The 20,834-nt window shown below is 29.2% G+C and overlaps 2 protein-coding genes across 2 annotated transcripts; one reads left to right on the top strand and one right to left on the bottom strand.

Annotated features, from left to right (window-relative positions):
• The first annotated feature begins 2,411 nt into the window (after positions 1-2,411).
• Positions 2,412-6,405, top strand: LOC114194272 (cytosolic endo-beta-N-acetylglucosaminidase 1-like). The gene is made up of 11 exons (XM_028084397.1): positions 2,412-2,907; positions 3,088-3,225; positions 3,505-3,614; positions 3,719-3,830; positions 3,939-4,046; positions 4,144-4,256; positions 4,430-4,511; positions 4,728-4,808; positions 5,015-5,067; positions 5,240-5,375; positions 5,580-6,405. Exons 1-11 carry the CDS (start codon positions 2,548-2,550, stop codon positions 6,321-6,323), a joined length of 2,037 nt encoding a protein of 678 aa, XP_027940198.1. The 5' UTR covers positions 2,412-2,547; the 3' UTR covers positions 6,324-6,405.
• A 9,771-nt stretch (positions 6,406-16,176) lies between these two features.
• Positions 16,177-17,125, bottom strand: LOC114194274 (LOB domain-containing protein 12-like). The gene is made up of 2 exons (XM_028084399.1): positions 16,874-17,125; positions 16,177-16,645 (listed from the first exon to the last, which is right to left on the bottom strand). Exons 1-2 carry the CDS (start codon positions 17,027-17,029, stop codon positions 16,328-16,330), a joined length of 474 nt encoding a protein of 157 aa, XP_027940200.1. The 5' UTR covers positions 17,030-17,125; the 3' UTR covers positions 16,177-16,327.
• Positions 17,126-20,834: the final 3,709 nt, after the last annotated feature.

Below are 20,834 nucleotides of genomic sequence, written 5' to 3'. Positions count from 1 at the left end.
ATGTATTACTAAAATCAATTAAAATACACACACAACCATTCCTAAAATGAATTACAAATTAAAAAATATTACTTAATTGGCCAAATGGAGTTGCGCGAGAAAACGAGAAAAGGGAGGCCACAAATGAATACTGTGTGGACGCTCCAGAGAAGAATTGTGTGGAGGCTGTGTGGGAGAAGAGGAGAATGAGGGAGAAGAGATGATGCGCTAGGTCAAAGATTCCTGATGGGGTGGAGGGAATCAGATTCTTGCTGGGGTTTGTTTTGGGGGTGCAGAGCGTCAGGTGGTTTTCCCTGGGGTGCAAGACATTTTACTGTGTTTTCTCTTTCTTCGTTACCTTTTTACTGTAGGCAAAGCTGGAAATATATAAAGTTTTGGGGGTACAGGAGAAAGGGTTTGGGGTGCAGGGAGAAGCCCCCCAACATCAATGATGACCCAGTCCATTTCTCTCTATCTGCTGCAAATTCATGACCCAACAATTAATTGGGTTTGAGAGAGAGTAAAAAAAAAAATGCGTAGCCCACTAAAAAAGATAAATTGAAAAAATTAAAGGGTAATGTTTTATTACACGTCCATATTTTAGTCTCGCACTCCCCATCAATGTGAAAATTTGTGTTGTCTTTTTGGAATTTTCCAATCTATATATGACTATGAGATTATATAATTTGAAAGTTATTTTATATTTTAAAATTGTATGATTAAAATATTTCTTTTAAATAGCTTGTGAATTATATGATCGATTTTTTTTTTCATATAATGAGAATCTCTTCTAACTTTTAAATTAAAAGTAGCAAAATACGAACTTCCTTATTTATGGGATTGCAGGACCAAAATATAGAGATATATCTGTAAGCTTACCCATTTTGTTGTACTAAACGTTTGTTGTTCACCTGGCCCACTCACTAAACTAACCTACTTTATTATCATGATATTTTTAAAATTAATTAATTAAAATTTATTTTAATTATTTTACTTCAACTAAGATAAAATTCCATCAAAGAATGCAAATACAATTTGTTTTGATCTTGCTCTCAGCTAAAATATTAATTAAAATAATAACTGATTACAACTCCAACTTCCACCCTTTATGTTCATGTTCCTTATCAATTGTCAGAGATAATTAATTTGTTTCTTAAATATTGTACATGTTAATTACGTCCCTTGTAATTAAAGGAACTTTTGTAATTTCCAATTTTAGTGCATGCTTGAATATGGTGTCTGTATCTTTCTCCAAATAAACAAATTAGTAGAAAAAAGAAAAAAAAATCTATGATAACTTTAACTATATTCTTGTCGTTTTCTTTTACTAAGATTATTTATTAACTTTTTCTGTTTCCTAATGATATGGTTGGGTTTAGTTATTCTTAACTTTTTATTTCACAATCTTTTTCTTTTCATTCCTTTATTTCCTTTTCTAGTTGATTCAATGATTTTTACTCTTTATGTCTCAAGTTTAAATTCAAGACTTTAAACGCGAAATCTAATTATTGTAAAATATGTAAATTTTAAATCTCATATTTTAAATATGAAATCAAACACTTAAATTGTGTAAAATATGTAAAATTAAGTTGAGTTGCTCACAATAGTTTTCTTCTTCTTTTTATTATTAATAAACATGTGCAATATTTGTCACTTTAACATAAAGTTTTTAAAGTAAAATATACATGTATAATTAATCCTTTATTTATTTTTCCCTTTTAAAAGATGAATCACTGTTATTTATCTTTTGCTTTCTCCTTTATCTTTTTGCCTTTTAAAAGAAGAATCACCATTATTTATCTTTTGCTTTCTAATCTTGCTTGGTAGATGACAATATTTGTCATTTTATTATTTAATCATAATTACTTTAAAATATATAGCTAATGCATCAGGTTTACGATCATATAGAAATTTGATATTTTGTTTTAGAATGTTTGCATCACTCCCAAATTTAATTTCCATTCTGTTAAAGGGAAGGAAATGAGAAACAATAGAATGAAGAGTGGAGTTGTTTGAATGGAAGAAAATTATAATCCCATTCAATTATACAATGTCTTATAAACGTATAAAATATACATTTTTATGTATTTATTATTGTCATATGAAATAAATTAATAGTTATAAATATATTATCGGATTGTGCTTTACTAGGTAAGCGATTCTTTTTTAAAATTCTCTGTATCTGTAACTCTAACCCCTTGTACTTAAAAGGTAAGGTCCGACAAAAGGGGTGTGTTGTTCGGATGCCAAGGAATAAATCAACCCAGTTCCTTTTTAATTATTATTATTATTATTAAAAGTAGGAAAATTTAAGAAGCGTACTACTAAGTACTAAGTAGTGATTGCTATGAAGATTGGTATATGGAAATTATTAGGCAACTTTTGAAGTTTGTAGATTGACTATAAATGTTATCAACATCATGACACATGGAGTCAATGCAAGTAAACGGTGACTGACTTGGTGTTGCCGTGTTGATAACTTAGTTCTTCGACTCCATACATAACTTGTCCACATTCTTAGTCCAAACACACTCCGTTCTTCTACAAACAACATACCATTATCTAACAATGTCTAAGTCCAAGTTTGATCCTAAGCAGCCCTCATTGCCCATATCATATCCAATCCATGAACTCCAGGACCTGGAATCAGGCTCCTACTATCAATCCTTTCACTACCCTTTTAACAAAGCTTCAGTTCCCATCGAAACTGGCTATTCTGCACCATTACCTGATCGAAGAAGAATACTTGTGTGCCATGATATGGCTGGAGGGTACTTGGATGATAAATGGGTCCAAGGAGGAACCAATGCAGATGCATATGCCATATGGCATTGGCATTTGATAGATGTGTTCGTCTACTTCTCTCACAACCTTGTCACACTCCCTCCTCCTTCTTGGACTAATGCAGCTCATCGTCATGGTGTTAAGGTACAATAGTTGAAAATCTTGTATCGATTAAACATAAAATAATTTCATAATATATAACTAGTTGCAAACTTCACTTTATAAATTGAATTCATAAAGTTGAGTTAGACTTGAAATCTACTTCTTAACATGATATCAGAGTTATGAACTTTGTTTGTTGTAATTGTACCCTTAATCTCTTAGGTGTTGGGGAGTTTTATCACTGAGTCAGAGAAGGGAAGTGCTATCTGTGAAAAACTGCTTTCAACAAAGGAGTCTGCTCGAATGTATGCAGAACGCTTGGCAGAGCTGGCTTTTAAGTTAGGCTTTGATGGGTGGCTGGTAAACAAGTTTTCATCTCTGTTGGGTACTATTTGAGTTTGTATAAACATCTATTGACTATTTTTTTCTTGCCTAGGTTTTAATATTTATGAATTTGGAACACAATACATGAATTTTGCTGCAACGAAATATAGTGTTTGTGCTGTAAATAAAGCTTGTAATAACTTACTTTTTATACACACTAAAGATAGATACATAATTAGTCTGTCTGCTACCTTGCAGCAATGTTTTTTTTCTGTTGTTCTTTTCAACGATTCAAATACTACTACTCAATTGCAGTTGAATATGGAGGTAGAATTGCAACCAAAACAGATTCCTAATTTGAAAGAGTTTATCAGCCATTTATCATTAACAACACATTCTTCAGTGCCTGGATCGCTAGTGATATGGTGAGAATATGAAGACACAAAACAATTCTTGCGGATTTTCTTTTTTTACTGAAATGGAAGGTTCAAGAAATTGACTTTTATTATGTACTTGCTTGATCATGCAGGTATGACAGTGTCACTATCGAAGGTGATCTATATTATCAAAATGAACTAAATGAACTTAATAGACCTTTCTTTGATCTATGTGATGGGCTATTTGCAAACTATGAATGGGAGGTATTGCTTATATTCCCCTGGCATGATAATGCACTACTGTTGTTTATTTAGTCGATTAATGCTTTCTGGTGTTAATTTTGTTATTATTATTATATGAATACCATGCAGGAAAACTATCCAAGTCGATCTGGTTCTGTTGCTGGTGATAGAAAGTTTGATGTGTACATGGGGATTGATGTATTTGGAAGGGGAACATATGGTGGTGGACAGTGGAATGTATGATACATTTTTATTTCATAGCTGCGAGTTATGTTTCATTGTCCTAGTTTGAAACTTCTTTGGAACTCAATTTTTTATATTACGGACATGACAGACAAACCGAGCTCTTGATGTAGTAAGAAAAGGTGATGTTTCTGCTGCAATATTTGCTCCTGGATGGGTCTACGAGACTAAGCAAGCACCAGATTTTGAAACTGCACAGAATCGGTAATATAAATTTGCCAACATTGTTTCCCTTTCTTTACAGGATTCACCAAAACTCAGGCATTACTAAGAAACAAATCAAGTAGTTTTCTTTCTGTTTCATATAGGCTAATTTTCTTTTATGTCAATGGTAAAGTATTGACACCATAATCATGGCCATGCATTTGGCATTGCAGTTGGTGGAGTCTCGTGGAAAAATCTTGGGGCATAGTGCGAAAGTATCTTAGAACATTACCCTTCTACACAAATTTTGATCAGGTTAAGAACTGTAATAGTTGCTCGGATTTCCTTGTTATTTGATTTCATTAGAAAGAATTCTAAGAGTAAAATGTGAACTCTCAGAGGCAGATGATGAATGAATATGGTGATTTTAACATCATAAAAAAGGGAGCTTTCTTTATTTTTCACCTTTTTGGCTTTAGCTTAACTGAGTAGACAATGGCTGTAGCTTATTTTGCCATTCTTTACTTTCAGGGACGCGGTTTTCATATTTCAGTTGATGGAGATCAAATATCAGAGGCTACTTGGTGTAATATTTCTTCCCAAGGCATTCAGGTATACATTTCATTAAGACATTTTCTTCTTGTTGGCTCTAAACATTACATTTGAAATGCATGATTGAATGACAAATTTGTTTTCCTGTAATGACATACAATATATCAGCCATTTTTGTTAACCATGATGCTTCATTGGGTTCATTTCTTATACTATTATAGTACTACTTACTTTAGTTATACCCTAACTCACAAATTTGTGTGCAGCCACTCCTTGAGTTTGCTGATTCTAGTACAAATCCTATTCAACTTCTTGTAGAGTAAGTGATGTTTTATAATTTTCTTTAGCTAGAAATCCCAGTTGTATATTGAATATTTCATATAATTAATGTCGAGTTTTCTATTGGAGATTGAACACTAACGAGTCATTGGCAAACCATACAAAAGACTAAGACACCATCTCAAGTATTTGTTGTGATGCTTATAATGTAGCTTGAAAGAAGCATCATATAGTGGAGGGGGAAACATTACATTCAAAGGATCTCTTGAAAAGGATACTAAATTCATGAGGAGAATCTATGAAGGAGAGTTCATTTTAAGCGAATCGCTCATCCACTTCTTTTATTCTGTAAGCCATCTTTCACCTGTTGTTGAACAAACTGCTCCTCAATCTATCTTTGAATTTGTTAGAAAAAACGTATTATTAATTAAAAACATTACCGTTTTTACTCTCAAGAATCAGTTTATTAACAGAGAAATAAGATTAACACAAAGAAATATAACTTGCTTGCTTTGAATTCAAGTTGACAGATGAAGTCTGTGGCAAATGCAGGTGAAATCTGATAGCAATTCTTCTCTGGGAATCGTGCTCAAGTTCACCTCTACTGTGAACAAATCAATGTCTGTGCTACTCACTTCACAAGGAATAATGGATGATGTGTCAAGTGCATTTACCAAAGTAGTCACAACAAATGAACACAAGGGAAAGGCCCCTGGATGGGTTATAAATGAAGGTGCCATTGAAATGAAGGGATACGTTCTGACAGAAATCCATGCTTTGTGCTACAGGCCAAAGGTTCCACCCAGAGAAATGGGACTGAAATCAAGACCATTAGGTCCTGATCATGCTGCTGTGGCTTCCTCAACTGATTATTTTGCTGTTCTTGGTCATGTCACAGTCAAGACTTCCAACTATAAGCCAGATTTTCCAGTTTCTTCCTTATGGCTAGTTGATGGTGAATTCATCAATTGGACTTCTCATCCTCCTCAGGATTCAAGGATCCTCAGTGTTAAAATTTCATGGAAGCTGAAAGAAGGAAAAAAGTTTGTATTTCAACACTACAATGTGTATGTGCAGAAACTGCCAAAGGTAGCAGATGGTAATCAAAGCACAGCATCAGAACATGTGCAGGAGTATCTTGGGGTAGCACATGTAAACTGTTTCTATGTTTCTGAGCTCAAAGTTCCTCCTAGCGTTTCTAGTCTCAAATTTATCATACAAGTCTTCGGTTTTGATGGCACAAATCAAAATTTAGCAGAGTCTCCATTTTATCAATTGGAGGTAAAAGGTCCCTAAATTGTCATTAAGGAAGTATACATCTTGTATTTCGGACATGCCAGAATAAGAGATAAAAGGTCAACAAATTGTCATCAAGGAATTATACATCTTGTATTTTGGATTTGGCATTGCATAAGTTGCTACTTTCAAGTTCATAATTTTTGTACAAATGGTTGGAAATCCCACCAAAGATAAAAAGTGAATTCAAAAATCATCTCACAAGTAGGTTTGTAAGGTTAGGTTAGGTTTAAGTTCACTTCTTAAGATGATATTAAAGTCATCCAAAGTTTATTGGTCTTGTACGTCGACTAGAGATAAGGTCAATTTATAATATATAAAAAAGTACAAATCGTACCTTACAAGCTAGTTTTGTTAGATCGAATTAGACTTAAAATTCATTTCTCAACATGATACGAAAGTCAATTATCCTTCCTGTATTGCTCCTTATTCAATGTTCTTGTTCGTCAACTGATCGGTGGATTCATGAGACTTTGATCAAGGTAGGTCTAATCATGACCCAACCCTCCAACCGGTCAACACAATATAGAGTATACTTAAGTGATACCTTTGAAGTCAATGAAACTGTTTATGATGCCGAGTGCTTGTTTATTTATTTAATCTAGTAGATTAGTCGGATATTGTGTGCATTTTCCAGTTATAAAAGAATGACAATCACGAATTAGTGTTCCAAGGATAGTTGTTACAAGATAAGAAACTTTCCAATTAGTAATTAATTAACCAGAACCTAGGTCAATCTTAACAAGACTCAAAACACTATTATCCTACAATTTTCAACTTTGTTAACATAGCATAATACACATCAGAATTAGGGTAACAATGGTTTCCCAAAGACTAGAAAACAGCAACCATGAGGTTCAATGCTCCAAGCTGCACAACTTTAAACATTTGAATTTTCACAACATATGGCGACCCCACAAAAAAAAAAATTAATAGGTATGAGAATAGCTTGGAGTTCAATATAGTGTAGCCTTTTCTTTGCATAATGGTAATTTGTTTGGTGATGAAACAGTTCCATAAAATCTTACTTTGACTTTAAATTAGTGTAAGAATAAAAAAGAAAGTCAAAGATAAGGTAACTGGGGAAGAGGGTGGTAGGTTAGTGGCATCTGAAGTCTAAAACAAAAACTTGTTTTGGAAGTATTGTCCTCGAGCCCTCAAAATATAAATGTGGTTCCCACTGTTATTTTTTTTTTATGAGTTCAGCATCACTTTCTTTGTCTCCACAAAGAGAAAGAATTTCATATTTATACATATTTGTCATTTACTGTGTATTTTAAATTTCTTTTCATGGTGTTGCATTCAACTTCTGTCATATATAATTCAGTATCTTTTAACTCTTACTACAAATTTCTCCGTCTAATTCCATGAATAATGAAAAGTCCAAAAAACAAGGTCAACAACTAGAGTTTGCATTTTCTCTTATGTAGTCTTATTGTGAGGCTTCATATTTAAAATTTTCATAATATATAAGATTTATTTTAAAAGAAATAATTAAGTAGCTGCATAATTTTTATGTTTACATTGTCTACGTATTTAAAACAAGGGTTAAATATGTTTTTAATTCCTCAAGTTTCAGTAAATTTTGGAATTAAATCATTTTTCGAAACTTTATACTAATTTAGTCTTTTATCTTTAGAAATACGTGAATGTAATCCTTTTTATCAAATTTTGTTAATTTTATTTGACATTTTAAACGCATTTTATGATAATATTTGAATTAACATTAAAGCGAAAATGTGTCAAATGGTGTAAACAATTCAAATACTATCATGAAATGCGTTTGAAAGAACTTAACAAAATTTGGTTAAAAGGACTAAATTCACGCATTTTTAAAGATGAATAACTAAATTGATTAAAAAATTTTAAGAGAGACTAATTTCAAATTTTACTGAAACTTAAAACAAATCCGTTTTCAAAAAAAAAAAAATTCATTATTTTGGTGGTGGAACAGAACTATTTGAAGCAAGAATTAGGTTTTATTTTCTCTACAGTAAAGCTTTATTTTCACATGCGTCACAAATAATTGAATCTTAATTAAGATCCTTAAGGGTCCCAAAACCAACTGGTTTTAATTTAAAGCTGTTGGCACTTAATAACGTGTTTTAACCAAAATCATGTGTTTAACCTTTAATCAGTAGCTCAATCATTGAATCAAGCATTCGCCTTTTTATAATCAAGTAGTTAATACTTAAATTATTATATTAGTGTTCGCTTGAATTCACATTATTTTCTGGAACTCACGCTGAAATATTAGTTAATCTAATTTTAAACTTCGCACCAGCTTCCACTGTGTCTGTGATTGCTTGTGTTCGTCAGCTTACCTAAATGGTACGGTAAAGTTTAAAAGAAAAGTGGGAACTAAATGATATCTAACTTTTAATAAAAGGTGTAAAGTCATTGTATGTTCTAATTTTTATTTTTTTATTTATGGCATTCTTATTTTACTTTAGGTATTCTATCATGAGTTTTGAGCTTATATATTTGCATCTTATGAAAAAAATAAATAAGTTATAGATGAAAGAAAAGAAAAAAATAGTGAATCACTGACTATTAAAATTTAATGTTTTTGTTTCATTGAAATAATAGAGTATGAAGGTAAAAAAGAAGAAGAAACTATTAAAATATAATCCTACAAATCTATATTTTTTATTGAAATTTTTGGTAGTACTAAAAATACATTATATTAATGTTTTAATTCTTTTAATATATTTTAAAATTTCAAAATCAGTTCAATACATTTTGAAAATACAATGAATAATAATAAAAAAATCAACGAAGAGTTCAAATTCTAATCCTACACCAAAATTTTCATATTCATAAAAATATCTTACTATTTATTATATAACAATAATATATTAAAGTTTATTTTTTAACATGATATAAGAGTCATAAATTTAAACTTATTCTATTGAAATATATTATTTTAAATCTATTATATCACCCACAATAGAATCTATCGTATCACTTAATGTGGGACCGCATAAAGTTGAATTATATCTAAAATTATATTCTTAATAACATTACAAAGTATATTTATTTTTTATTAATATTTTTTCTATAAAAACATTTTATTGAATTAAGATATAAAAATAAAGTCCCCTCCTTAACAACATTACAAAAACTTTATTTTCTATAAACATTTTTTCTATAAAAACATTTTATTGAATTAAGATATAAAAATGTTCATAAAATATTAATTTTCTACTATTGAGGTGTTTAAATGCAGTAATATGATGTTTGATAAAAAAAATTCCATTATAAGTATTTTAAAATTTATATTATAACAAATTTGTAAAAATGTGTACACTCGTAGTGTATTAAAATTGAAATAAATTTAAATTATTTAGTATAAAAATATTTTAATAAATAAATTAAGAAATTGGGGGTGACAACGATCAATTTCAGTTACCCAAACTAAAGTTGATGTTGACGTGTTTAAATTTAAAATAAAATTTGATGGATATTTTAAGTCAATTTGAGGTTGTATTTCGAGTTTTTCAACTTAGTTTTACTTTAATACTTTCTTTAAAATATAAGTGTTTGAACTATTTTATATTAATAGTAAAACAATTTATTTAAAGAAATATTTTATGTACTATAATAATGTACAATAACAATTACATGCCCTCTTACTTGCCTTAACCTTCTTTATCTTTTAAAATCAAAAGTAACTCAACTAACGTTTTACTTTTAAAAAGGAAGTATTATCCATGTGTTTTCCGTTTCATCTTTAAGCACCAAAAGTTAAGTAAATCCCACTACTTACTGGTTTATTTTTTTAATTGAACCTTTTTAAATTACCTTATTAAATAACTAAACCATACATAAACATCTAAACATTCACATATAAATATTTTATATAGTCACCGACCTAAATGTCTTCTGTACATGTGCAACCAAGAACCAACACTAGAATAATCGACATTATTTTTTCATTAATTATTCATTTATAATATTATTTTAATTTAAATCCGCCAATATTTGAATTTCATCAAATAAATTTATTACTGCTTTTGTTTTGTAGAACATTTTTTTTGTATACTCTATGCAAGCTTATTTTAAATTTAACTTTTTACATTTTTAAATGTTCATTTTTTTTCTTCTATTAAGCTTTTTTTTTTCTTGATGTTAAAAAATGCATGTCTCACCATAATAAACATTTATGTCACTAGTACCAAATTAGTAAAAGTATAAAATGTTATTCGGTATTTCCAACAAATTTACCAATAAATTTGTTTGACTTAAACCTTATTGATCGAGATATTCGTCAAAAATATAATATATAAATATATACGATGTTACTGATGAATGCTTATAATGTAGATATTATTATTAACAAAACTATTTGTCAGTAATATAAAATTAATTACTATTATAATTCTGTGAGTAAAAATGTAATATTAAAATTACCTATAACAACCATCAATAAAAATCCATAGGTAGATCATATATTTTAACAAAATTTATTATGTCATGACAAATTTGTTGATAATACTATTATTTTATAGTATTATTAATTACATTTTATTGTTTTTGTTGTTTTATAATGTATTATGATTTTAAATTAATAAAAAATCTAAGACAGAACAAATTATTATTAATGTTAAGAGCAATATTAATATTTTATTTATTGTTATAATAATTAAAATAATATAAATATTTAATTTTAATATATTATAAAGGACATCTAATAAATTATAGTCTTGAAAAAAAATTATGTCAATATCATAAATTATTATTGTGACATCCCATTATCAATAGATTAAACTATTAAATAAAGCATCACAAAATTATAGTAACGAGAAGCACTCAGATGAACATAAACGTAGAAAAGGTAACTGTTACAGTCATCCAGAAGTATATTGTGAAAACAAATTTAGGCATACCACCATGCTATAAACAACCTAAGAGAAAGTTAACAGTTTCACAAAAGGTGATGCTCCTCTAGAGCATGAGATTACAAAAAGGCACTTAGGGCCATAGACTGATTCTGAGAGTCACACAGACAGATCCCCTAAGCTGCACCACTGCTACCACCGGGTCTACTCCCAGAATTTCCTCCATCTGCTCCCACCAAGGGTGATCATCGCAAAAGAGAAAACACAACAGGAACATAAACAGAAATGCAAGGGTAAGCTAGTGTAATTTAATCTTATCATGATACAACCGACAAGTACTTAAACATTCCTTAACATGCAACCCAACAGGCACAGAACATCATGTTATAGCAAACAAGCAGGACACTATGACTCAATTATCCGGATAAATATACTAAGATCGGATTCACTGGACGCTTGCACTTGTGGTGGCCTCTACTGCTCTGCAGAGCCATTGCCAATGGGTTTCACCCTACCACGCACACGGTTAGCCTTTAAATGTCTAGGGCCATTATCCTGCCAGAGACTAGGGCCTACCGCTACTCTCACCACTTGGATCAGTTTGCTCTACTTGAGACTCACTGGCCCTTTAGAGTTTCAGGATGCAATCCTTACTTGAATCCATATCTTAATATATACACTACACACCACCATGAGATCTCCCCACGAGACTCATGGAATTACGCCTATCACATACAAATTTCATGTTTCCCATACCGCAACCACCATTTTCATCTCATACATTAAATTTTCATTTCACCCAACCATCATGTACAATTCCATGCCATCACTCATACCAAACAGACCAACTACCGTGTATATATATATCAGGTAAACATGCATATTTAATCATATAGCCAAACCACAGATAAACAAGGGAAATAGATCCAAAATCTGACCCTTTTTCTCGCTTAGGCTAAATGCCTTCGCTCAAGCTACACAACAGTCTCGCCTAAGCTAGGCAAGGTCGCCTGAGCGAGCTCTGCAACAGGGGCCTCTGCGAGCTCTCGCCTGGGCGAGGTCACTCTTCGCCCAAAGTTAAAACCTCTCGCCTGAACGAGAGTTTCCAAAGAGAGCACCACTGGTCTCCTCGAGGACTCGCCTAGGCGAGCCGTTCTCGCCTGAGCGAGACGTGCATCGCTCAAAAACCATATTTGGTCGCCTGGGCGAGGAGCTCAAGCAGAACCAGGGCGAGTTTCTGCTATTCTCGCCTAGGCGAAACAAGTTCGCTTGGGCGAGAATATCAGCTCTCGTCGCTGCTCCACGCATGCAAAACCAAAAATCAGCCAAACATAACCATACCAAACATTCAGATACGAGCCCAAGCACATTTAATCCATTTCAAGCGAAAAATAGAGAAGAAATCCAATGCATGCAACAAAGACCACAGATCTAGCTCCCCTTACCTTGTTTAGGTGCTAAAACACAATAGACTCGCAACTAGGAAGTACGTCAGCTCCAGGGGCTAGAGCAGAAGGTTGAAGGTGAGAAGGACCTGCTAGCTCGAAGATGAACGAGAGTTGTGCCCTAGCAGAGCACTTTGCTGGGGATTTGAGAGGAAGAAGAGAGCTACTTCTGTAAGAGAGACCAGAGCAAAATGAGTAAACAGAATAGGGTATAGGGGTCCTACTGTAGGGCTGGCCTTGGGCCTCCGAAAAGGCCAGGCCCAAAACTTTATAACACTGAAAAAGGGGCTTACAATTATTTAATCCAAAATCAATATTTTCTTTTATAATTGAGTATGAAAAACTAGTATTCTTAGTTTTCAATTTGTTCCCCTCTCTTTCATCATACCACACTATACATTTTTTACAACTTCTCGTTATAATTGACAAAATTGGAAACAAATTAAATATCCAAAAATATTGGAGGTTAAAACTTCCCAACTATGTGAAAAACCTTTGTAAATCCCTCTCATATTATCTCTCCTTTGTGCATGTAATTTTTCTCTCTTTCTAAGTTTTTCTTCTCTCTAACATCTCTCTTAAATGATCATTCTAGTTCTTATCTTTTTTTAGTTACAACTCCACATCGTAGTAGTTGGTGAGTGAGAATGGTGTCTATGTTACCATGTTATTAACTTTCAAATCATATTGCTCTAAGAATCTAGTATTCATCTTTTTTACTTAGGATAGATATCTATCTTGGTTTGCTTAATATAATAAAGTGAATCTATTAACTTGTTTTTTTATTGAAATTTAGTTGTATTTGATTATGTAATTTAGATATGCAGAACGTTGAAATTTTTATTGATGATGTTTCTTTGTAGCTCAAACGATTCTCTAAGTAACGGGAAAATGCCTTATTTTAGTATTGTAAGATTTAAATGATAATTTAGTCCTAAGAATTGTGTTTAAAGTGGTTTGAAAAGGTGGAATAATTAATTGCATATTGTCTGATTGTGGAATTTGAAATAAATGGTAGATTAAGTTTGAACAAAGAATCTCAGATAGTTGAATTTGATGATAAAGCTGAGTCATGTGTTTTGTTTGAACTCTTTGAACTTACAAAACTTAAGGTTGAGATAATTTTGATGAAATTTTTGAATTTATTGAAAAATTATGTTGGAGGAAAGAAAATGGTGGGAATCGTGCTTTTATTTGTTATAAGATTTATAATTGGATGAATATAATATTGTATAATATCAACTGAACCTTGGTGTTATAGGCTCAGAACTCATTATTTTGTTTTGAAGTGTAAATCATATTTTATATGATCAATGTTTATAATATTAAGTTGTAGTTTAATGAAGTTAAGTATTTGAAATCACATAGAATATTAAGTTTTGGCACAATCTATACATTTATGCACGATGATGTATTAATTTTTGTGGTTAAATAATTTGTACAACCTGAAGAGAGGGTGGTTGAGCAGTGACAATATCATCTAGACTTTAAATGGCATATATTCAACTGTCTCTGAATGATAGTTTACATTTCAATTAATTGTTATATTTTAGCAATCTATTATATTGAAATACTATTATAATGGGATAAATGATGAATTGTTAATCTTTTCAATATATTTTTTATGATTTAAATGACATCATTAATGAAATACATGAAATTTGAAGTGATGATAGGTAAACAATTGATTGAATTTATGTATTGAGTAGTAATATATGAATTATATATATATAATTCAACACAAAACCGATTTTATAAGGTGAAAATTATACTCACTTATATATTGTGAATTGGTCTTATCTTTAGTTAATGTGAAACTTTCAACAAACAGAAAATTATCATCATCATCAGTGAAACAATTTTTCCCTTCTCATTCATACAACATGTCCATTCATAAAATAAAACAATCAATCCAATAGTTGCATGGCATAAAAATCCATTCTCTATGCAATCTACATTCTTCACTAATACTAAATCATCTTCCTTCTGTACTACATCAACATTTAAGTCATACTATAATCAATTAACATCATAATCACTAATGAAATATATATTTTCATTATAACATATCATTCAACCATCACACACTCATCCAACGAATTTCTTTCTTGTCTAGTGAACCCCAACCAGAAATAAAACTCACTCAGCTACAACCAGGTTTAATTAATTTCAAAATCTTAATTAATTCTATTTTAATAAACTTTTGTTAAACATTTACTATCAAGTTTAACAATGAATTAGATTGCCGTGTTATAACACAATAAGATGTTATCATATAAAAAATAAAAAAATTTAATACAAAAAAATGTTGTACAAAACTAAAATCCAGATTACCCAATTAAAAAATATCTTAAGAAAACAAATGTACAAAGATAAAATTATAAAATTAATGCTTTTATTCCTTAAATTTTGAAGCAAAATTAAATTTTTTCATTTTTTAATACTATAATATATTTGGTTCTCAAACTTAAAATATATATTCTTTTTAATCTAATTACGTTAATATTTTTATTGTCAAAACTGTTTTTTCAATCGACATCAGAGCAAAAATATGTGTCAAACAGTATAAACAACTTAAGTGTTATCATAAGATGTGTGAACTTGTAAATAATTATATAATGCATAATTATGTTTTACAAAATTATATAAATGAAATTTTAAATATTATATAAAATTAATTAATTTGAAAAAAAAATATTTTAGTGATAATAAAATTAATCTGTTATATATAAATCACACTAATTTACAAATATTTTTATATTTAATATTAATTAAAAATATTCAAATGTTAATGAAATTATGAAGTAAAAATTCTCTTGTTTATATAACTAATTAAGAAATAAATAAATAATAATTTAACTTAACTTAAAAAAATTATGAAACATATCCTGAACCCAACCCATATAATGATGTAAAATATAAACATTTTTATGTTTAACTATGTTTTGAATAAAAATTAAATAATAAAATAAAGTATGATTAAATAAAATAAAATAAAAAATATTTTGAATTTTTTATTTAAAACTAAAATAAACAAAAAATATGAATCTTTTATAATAAAATTAAAGTTTAAAAATATCAAATATTTTATAAAAAATATATTATTATATGCACTATTTATAGATTATTTTTTAATAATATATTTCCAAGTCTTTTCATTCTATTCTTATGGGGAAAAAAAAATCAGGTAGAACACTTCTCTACCCCTAAACCTAATAGATCACTGTCCTTCCTTCTATCTCTCCTTCCATCTTCTTTCTTCTACTTCAGTATGACAAAACATAAATTACTATATACATGAAGAATTAAATATATATATATATATATATATATATATATATATATATATATATATATTAAAAAGGAATTAAATAATCAAAGATTCTTCCTGTTAAAATGATTCCTGTGCAATACTTGTTCCATCTAAAGAAACCTAAATGCTTCTAATGAGAAAAACAAAAGGTTGTAATGTATATGAGAACTTTGTTTTTGTTTCCAGATAGTAAGGTAGCTTCTGTATATAAAATGATAAGAATGTCTGCCAATTCTACAAGCCACCACGCACTTTGTCTTTACTTGGTGCATTAACAACTTAATATAAAAACACCTTAATTAAGTACTAGAGTCAACTTTGGTCCTTAAAAATCTGTCTCCAAAATACACAGAAAAGACAAAGAAACAAACAAACATTTGAACAATTTTCATTCCAGAAATAATTTCATTGTGTAACATGATTAGGGGAACAGTGAACTACACTGTTGGAAGTGTTAAAATCTAGTAAGTGAGGGAAATTATTCTGAAGAAGATAAGACTTCTGGTGTAGATCAGTTTCTGAGGGTGGTATCAGTGATTCATTTTTCATCTGAATGCAGAGTATCTCTGCTTGAGCAACTGCAAGCTGCATTTGAAGATCAGCAACTTGATTTTGCAGATAGGAAATGGCTCCAACGCAACCATACACAGGATCTCTCACTCTTGCACTTGCTTCATACACTAAACTACTCACTGCATCTGCTCTTTGATGAACAGGAAGTTCCTGAAACATTGCATAAGAAACAACCATTTAGAACTCTCTGCGAATCTTCTGAAAAACCTTTTTCACCACTGATAACTCTGATAACTCTGAAGAACAGATACAGTTAAATGCTAAAGGTTGTATTTTTTTTCACTTATATTAGCAAATAGTACTTGAATCTCTCATATCTAAAAAGGGTTTTTATTTCAGTACTAAAGGAATGCAAAAAGAAGAGTGAGAAAGAAATACCTGCAACATTTTGCTAACATTGCTAGCACCAAAAACCTTGTGAACAATGGCAAACTTTTGAGGTTCATCAGAGGGAAAATACGGAGCGAAGATGCAATCTTTTGAGCACCTGCGTCTCAACAATTTGCAAGAGGCGCAAGGAGAACTTCCACCCATCTTTTACACAAAAACTAAGAAAAGAGGGAATTAGTTGTGTTTGAACAAGAAGAAGAAAAAAGAATGAAGACAGAGGAAGACAATGGAGCACAGATAAAAAAGTTGCATATAATGAGACTGAGAATGAAAATATTGGTGTATTTATAATGGATACAGGGGTTGAGGATAGCAAAGACCTGCTAACTAAATCTGCTACAGTGTTGTATAATTATATAAAGTATCAAAAGTATCAATTACGATCAATTACTAAATTTTTTTATTTTATAATTAAATAAAGAGTAAGTGATTCACCAAATTTTTTTATTTTAAAATTTTTAAATATAATACAATTGTAAATTTAGACATTCAAATAAATATATGAAGCACTTGTAGTAAAAGAAAAGTATAACCAGAAATTTTTCCGCTCCTATCTTTTTCATTTAGTTGATTTCGTACCTTAACAAATTTATCAATATTCTGAGAAGAATTCATATTTTGAAATTTGGGAAGCTTGTGATACTATATTTCAATTTGGTATAGCTTTTTTTGGGTAAGCATTTATATAAAATATAAAATAATTTTTCACAATTTATAAACTAATTTATACATAAATTAGTGGTAATTTATAAAAAGATATTTTTTATTGATGATAGATTTATCTAAACAGATTTTTACAATGAAGTGAATTATCTTGTTTGATTTATACTATTAAAACACAGGTAATATATAACTTTATGATTTGAAACTTATTTTCTCAGTGACTTGATTGTAATTAATTGAACAAAAAAGTTGTCTTATCATAGAAATGCTGCTGCCAGCCAGTTAAGAGTGACTAATCTCCCTTTTTTTCTAATATAATAATTGTCTTTGCATCATCAATGGACAAAATTGTAATTTACTAAAAATATATAAGAGTTTTATTTATCCCATCTTTAAACTTTTAAATTTTTAAAATTTCAAAACTGAAAAATATGTCCTCATGTTTAGTCTATTCTTAAAATTAACTTCCTTAGAAACTAATATTTTCTAAAAATACAGTTTATCAAATTATTCATAAAAACATTTTCTTAAAGAGGGTGTCAATCTAAATTTTTCAAATTTAAATAATTTTTATGAAAATAATATTATATTACTCTTTTTAGATCATGTAACCTAATAACAGATTAAATAACAATTTAGACACTAATGTAAGAATCATAATTATTAGACTTCTTAATTCCTAATAAATATGATTATTGAGCATCAAAATATTTTTATAGTTACACATGTAAAATAGTCAGAATGTGGATTTGATGCAAAATTTTAAATTTTGGTTTGATATTGTATATTTCAGTAATACTAAGTTTTTGAAAGAAAAAAAAACTAGTCCATAATTGATAAGTTCATCAAAATGAAAATGTGTGGCGGAAAGCAATCAGAGGAAAAGAGGCATCATAATCATCATTATTTTATTTCACAAATTGTTATTTATTATCCGTTCCTTCTGTATATAAATAAATCCATCAAATTTTATAATCACAAAATAGAAAAATAAAACAATTAAATCATATCTACACATTTATTTAATGGGTGATTAAATAGCTATTCATTATTTCTTTAAATTTAATAGATTCTTCTATTAAACTTTTTTTTTCAGCATTGTAACAATAAGATTACAATAATAAAATAAAACAAAATGGTAAATTAATGTTTCTGTTACACAAAAAATAATTAATTAATTATATAAATAATATTAAAAAGTTTTAATTTTAAGTTACATTAAACATTACATGAATTGAATAAAGATGTATTGTTTTCAAAATATTATTAGATTTGAATACACATATACTTGTGGAGAAATTTAGAAGTCCGACAATTTCTCTTACTCTTGAATAATTACAATTGATATATTTATACTTTTACTTAAGTATTAATATCTTCTGACATGTAATTGAGTATTAGTGTCTTCTATATAAAACCTATATTAGGACTTCACTACATAATATCTTAACACCATATCAATGCCTACTTTAATAAAATATCCCCTTTAAATATTTTCGTCTAATATATGTAAATATAAGCACTACTAAACTCTAAAATATGTCAACTATAAAATAAAAAATACTTTCTTAACCACAAAAACTCTACTGTGAGGAAACTCTCATTTGATTGAATGAGAAATTTTTCTCAAGAAAATAAGTTATAATTTTTACTTGAGAAAATAAGTTATAATTTTATGTGTTAAATATACCAAGAAAACCTTGATTAAAACCTCGATTAGTATCACATCATTTTAACCGTATGACATAATTGCCCTTCACCTTAATTACAACGATTTTAGCCACTCTTACAAGTGTTTACTTTGTGAAATGCAATTATAGATATATCCATTGTATTTATCTATAACATTCCATAATAGAGCAACAGTAACAAAATTGTAATCATGAATTCCATTTAAAACACCTTGCTCGTAGTAGTTTATGTGTGACAGATCAAGCAAATCTTAGCAAAAATAGTTTCTTGCTCGTACTTACTTTTATGATGTTTAGACAGGTTTCTTCCTATACACTTACCTAAAAATAAAATAATTTATTAAAAATTAACTTTTACATAAAATAACTTTAATAATTACTGTTATCTTTTTTTTGAATTTGAAATTTTTATCAGTTTTATTCTAAAATTTTTTGTTCAAAGAAACAAAATATATTTAAATTATAATTATGATATGGATATTGTAGCAGCCAAGCTAGGAAACAAAATGGTGAATATATGCTAAGGTGATTTGGGTCCCTATGGAGGGAAAAGGGAACAAAATCAACAACTATCATTGAGACCCTGCCAAATAAAAGTTGTGGATTGTGACCACCAACTTGACAATATCGCTCACACATATTTCATATTTCAGTCAAAAACACACCACCTAGTCTTTGCTAACATATGTGAAGCTTTTCATCACATGAATGTTTGTTAACACATAAAAAAAAACATCAATTCACGTGAATTCACACGCACCCTTTATCAATCACTACCATACTAATCTTATCTTATCAATACCACTGTTATTCACAACACCATGCAATGCAATGAAAATATATATATATATATATATATATATATATATATATATATATGGTAATGTTTTTTTTTCTCCTTTGAATATACATGGGACCCAAATCATAACATATAATGATGATCGTTGAACGTTTACTGTGAAAGATCACACAAACATCTTTGAAAGTAAGATGTATATATATATATATATATATATATATATATATATATATATATATATATATATATATATATATATATATATATATATATATATATATATATATATATATATATATATATATATATATATATCAGCAACCATGATATAACACATTTTTTTCATATCACAAATTGGGTGGAAGAGATTCGTCTCGTGAACCGTTTCTCTAGTGACAAATCAAGAATATAATCCAATATCTATCTATCTGTGACAAATACATGTATCAGATTTATAGTCAATTAATTAATTTCAAATTTTGAATTCAATAAGCTATTCTTATAATGTGAATTTATGGATGTGTATGTATATAGGTTAACAATCGAATTCATTTACTATATAGTTAAATAACTTTTCTGCAATGTGCTATAAAATCAATAAATATAATTCATCGAGAAAATGTGCACAGCTCATATCTTGCTGTGTGTGTCATATATTGTATTATAGAAGTATAATCACTTTGTTTAATAATAATCAATTTTGAATAAAGAAAGGATGGCAGAAATGTGAATGTTAATTAGTTGGAGAGCAAAGAAAACACAGAACCCCCAGAAAGCTATTAATGAGATTCCTGAC

Source organism: Vigna unguiculata, chromosome 8, assembly GCF_004118075.2.
Source record: "Vigna unguiculata cultivar IT97K-499-35 chromosome 8, ASM411807v1, whole genome shotgun sequence".
NCBI lineage: Eukaryota > Viridiplantae > Streptophyta > Magnoliopsida > Fabales > Fabaceae > Vigna > Vigna unguiculata.
The sequence above is the reverse complement of the archived record's forward strand: the minus strand, read 5'-3'. Positions and strand labels throughout refer to the sequence as shown.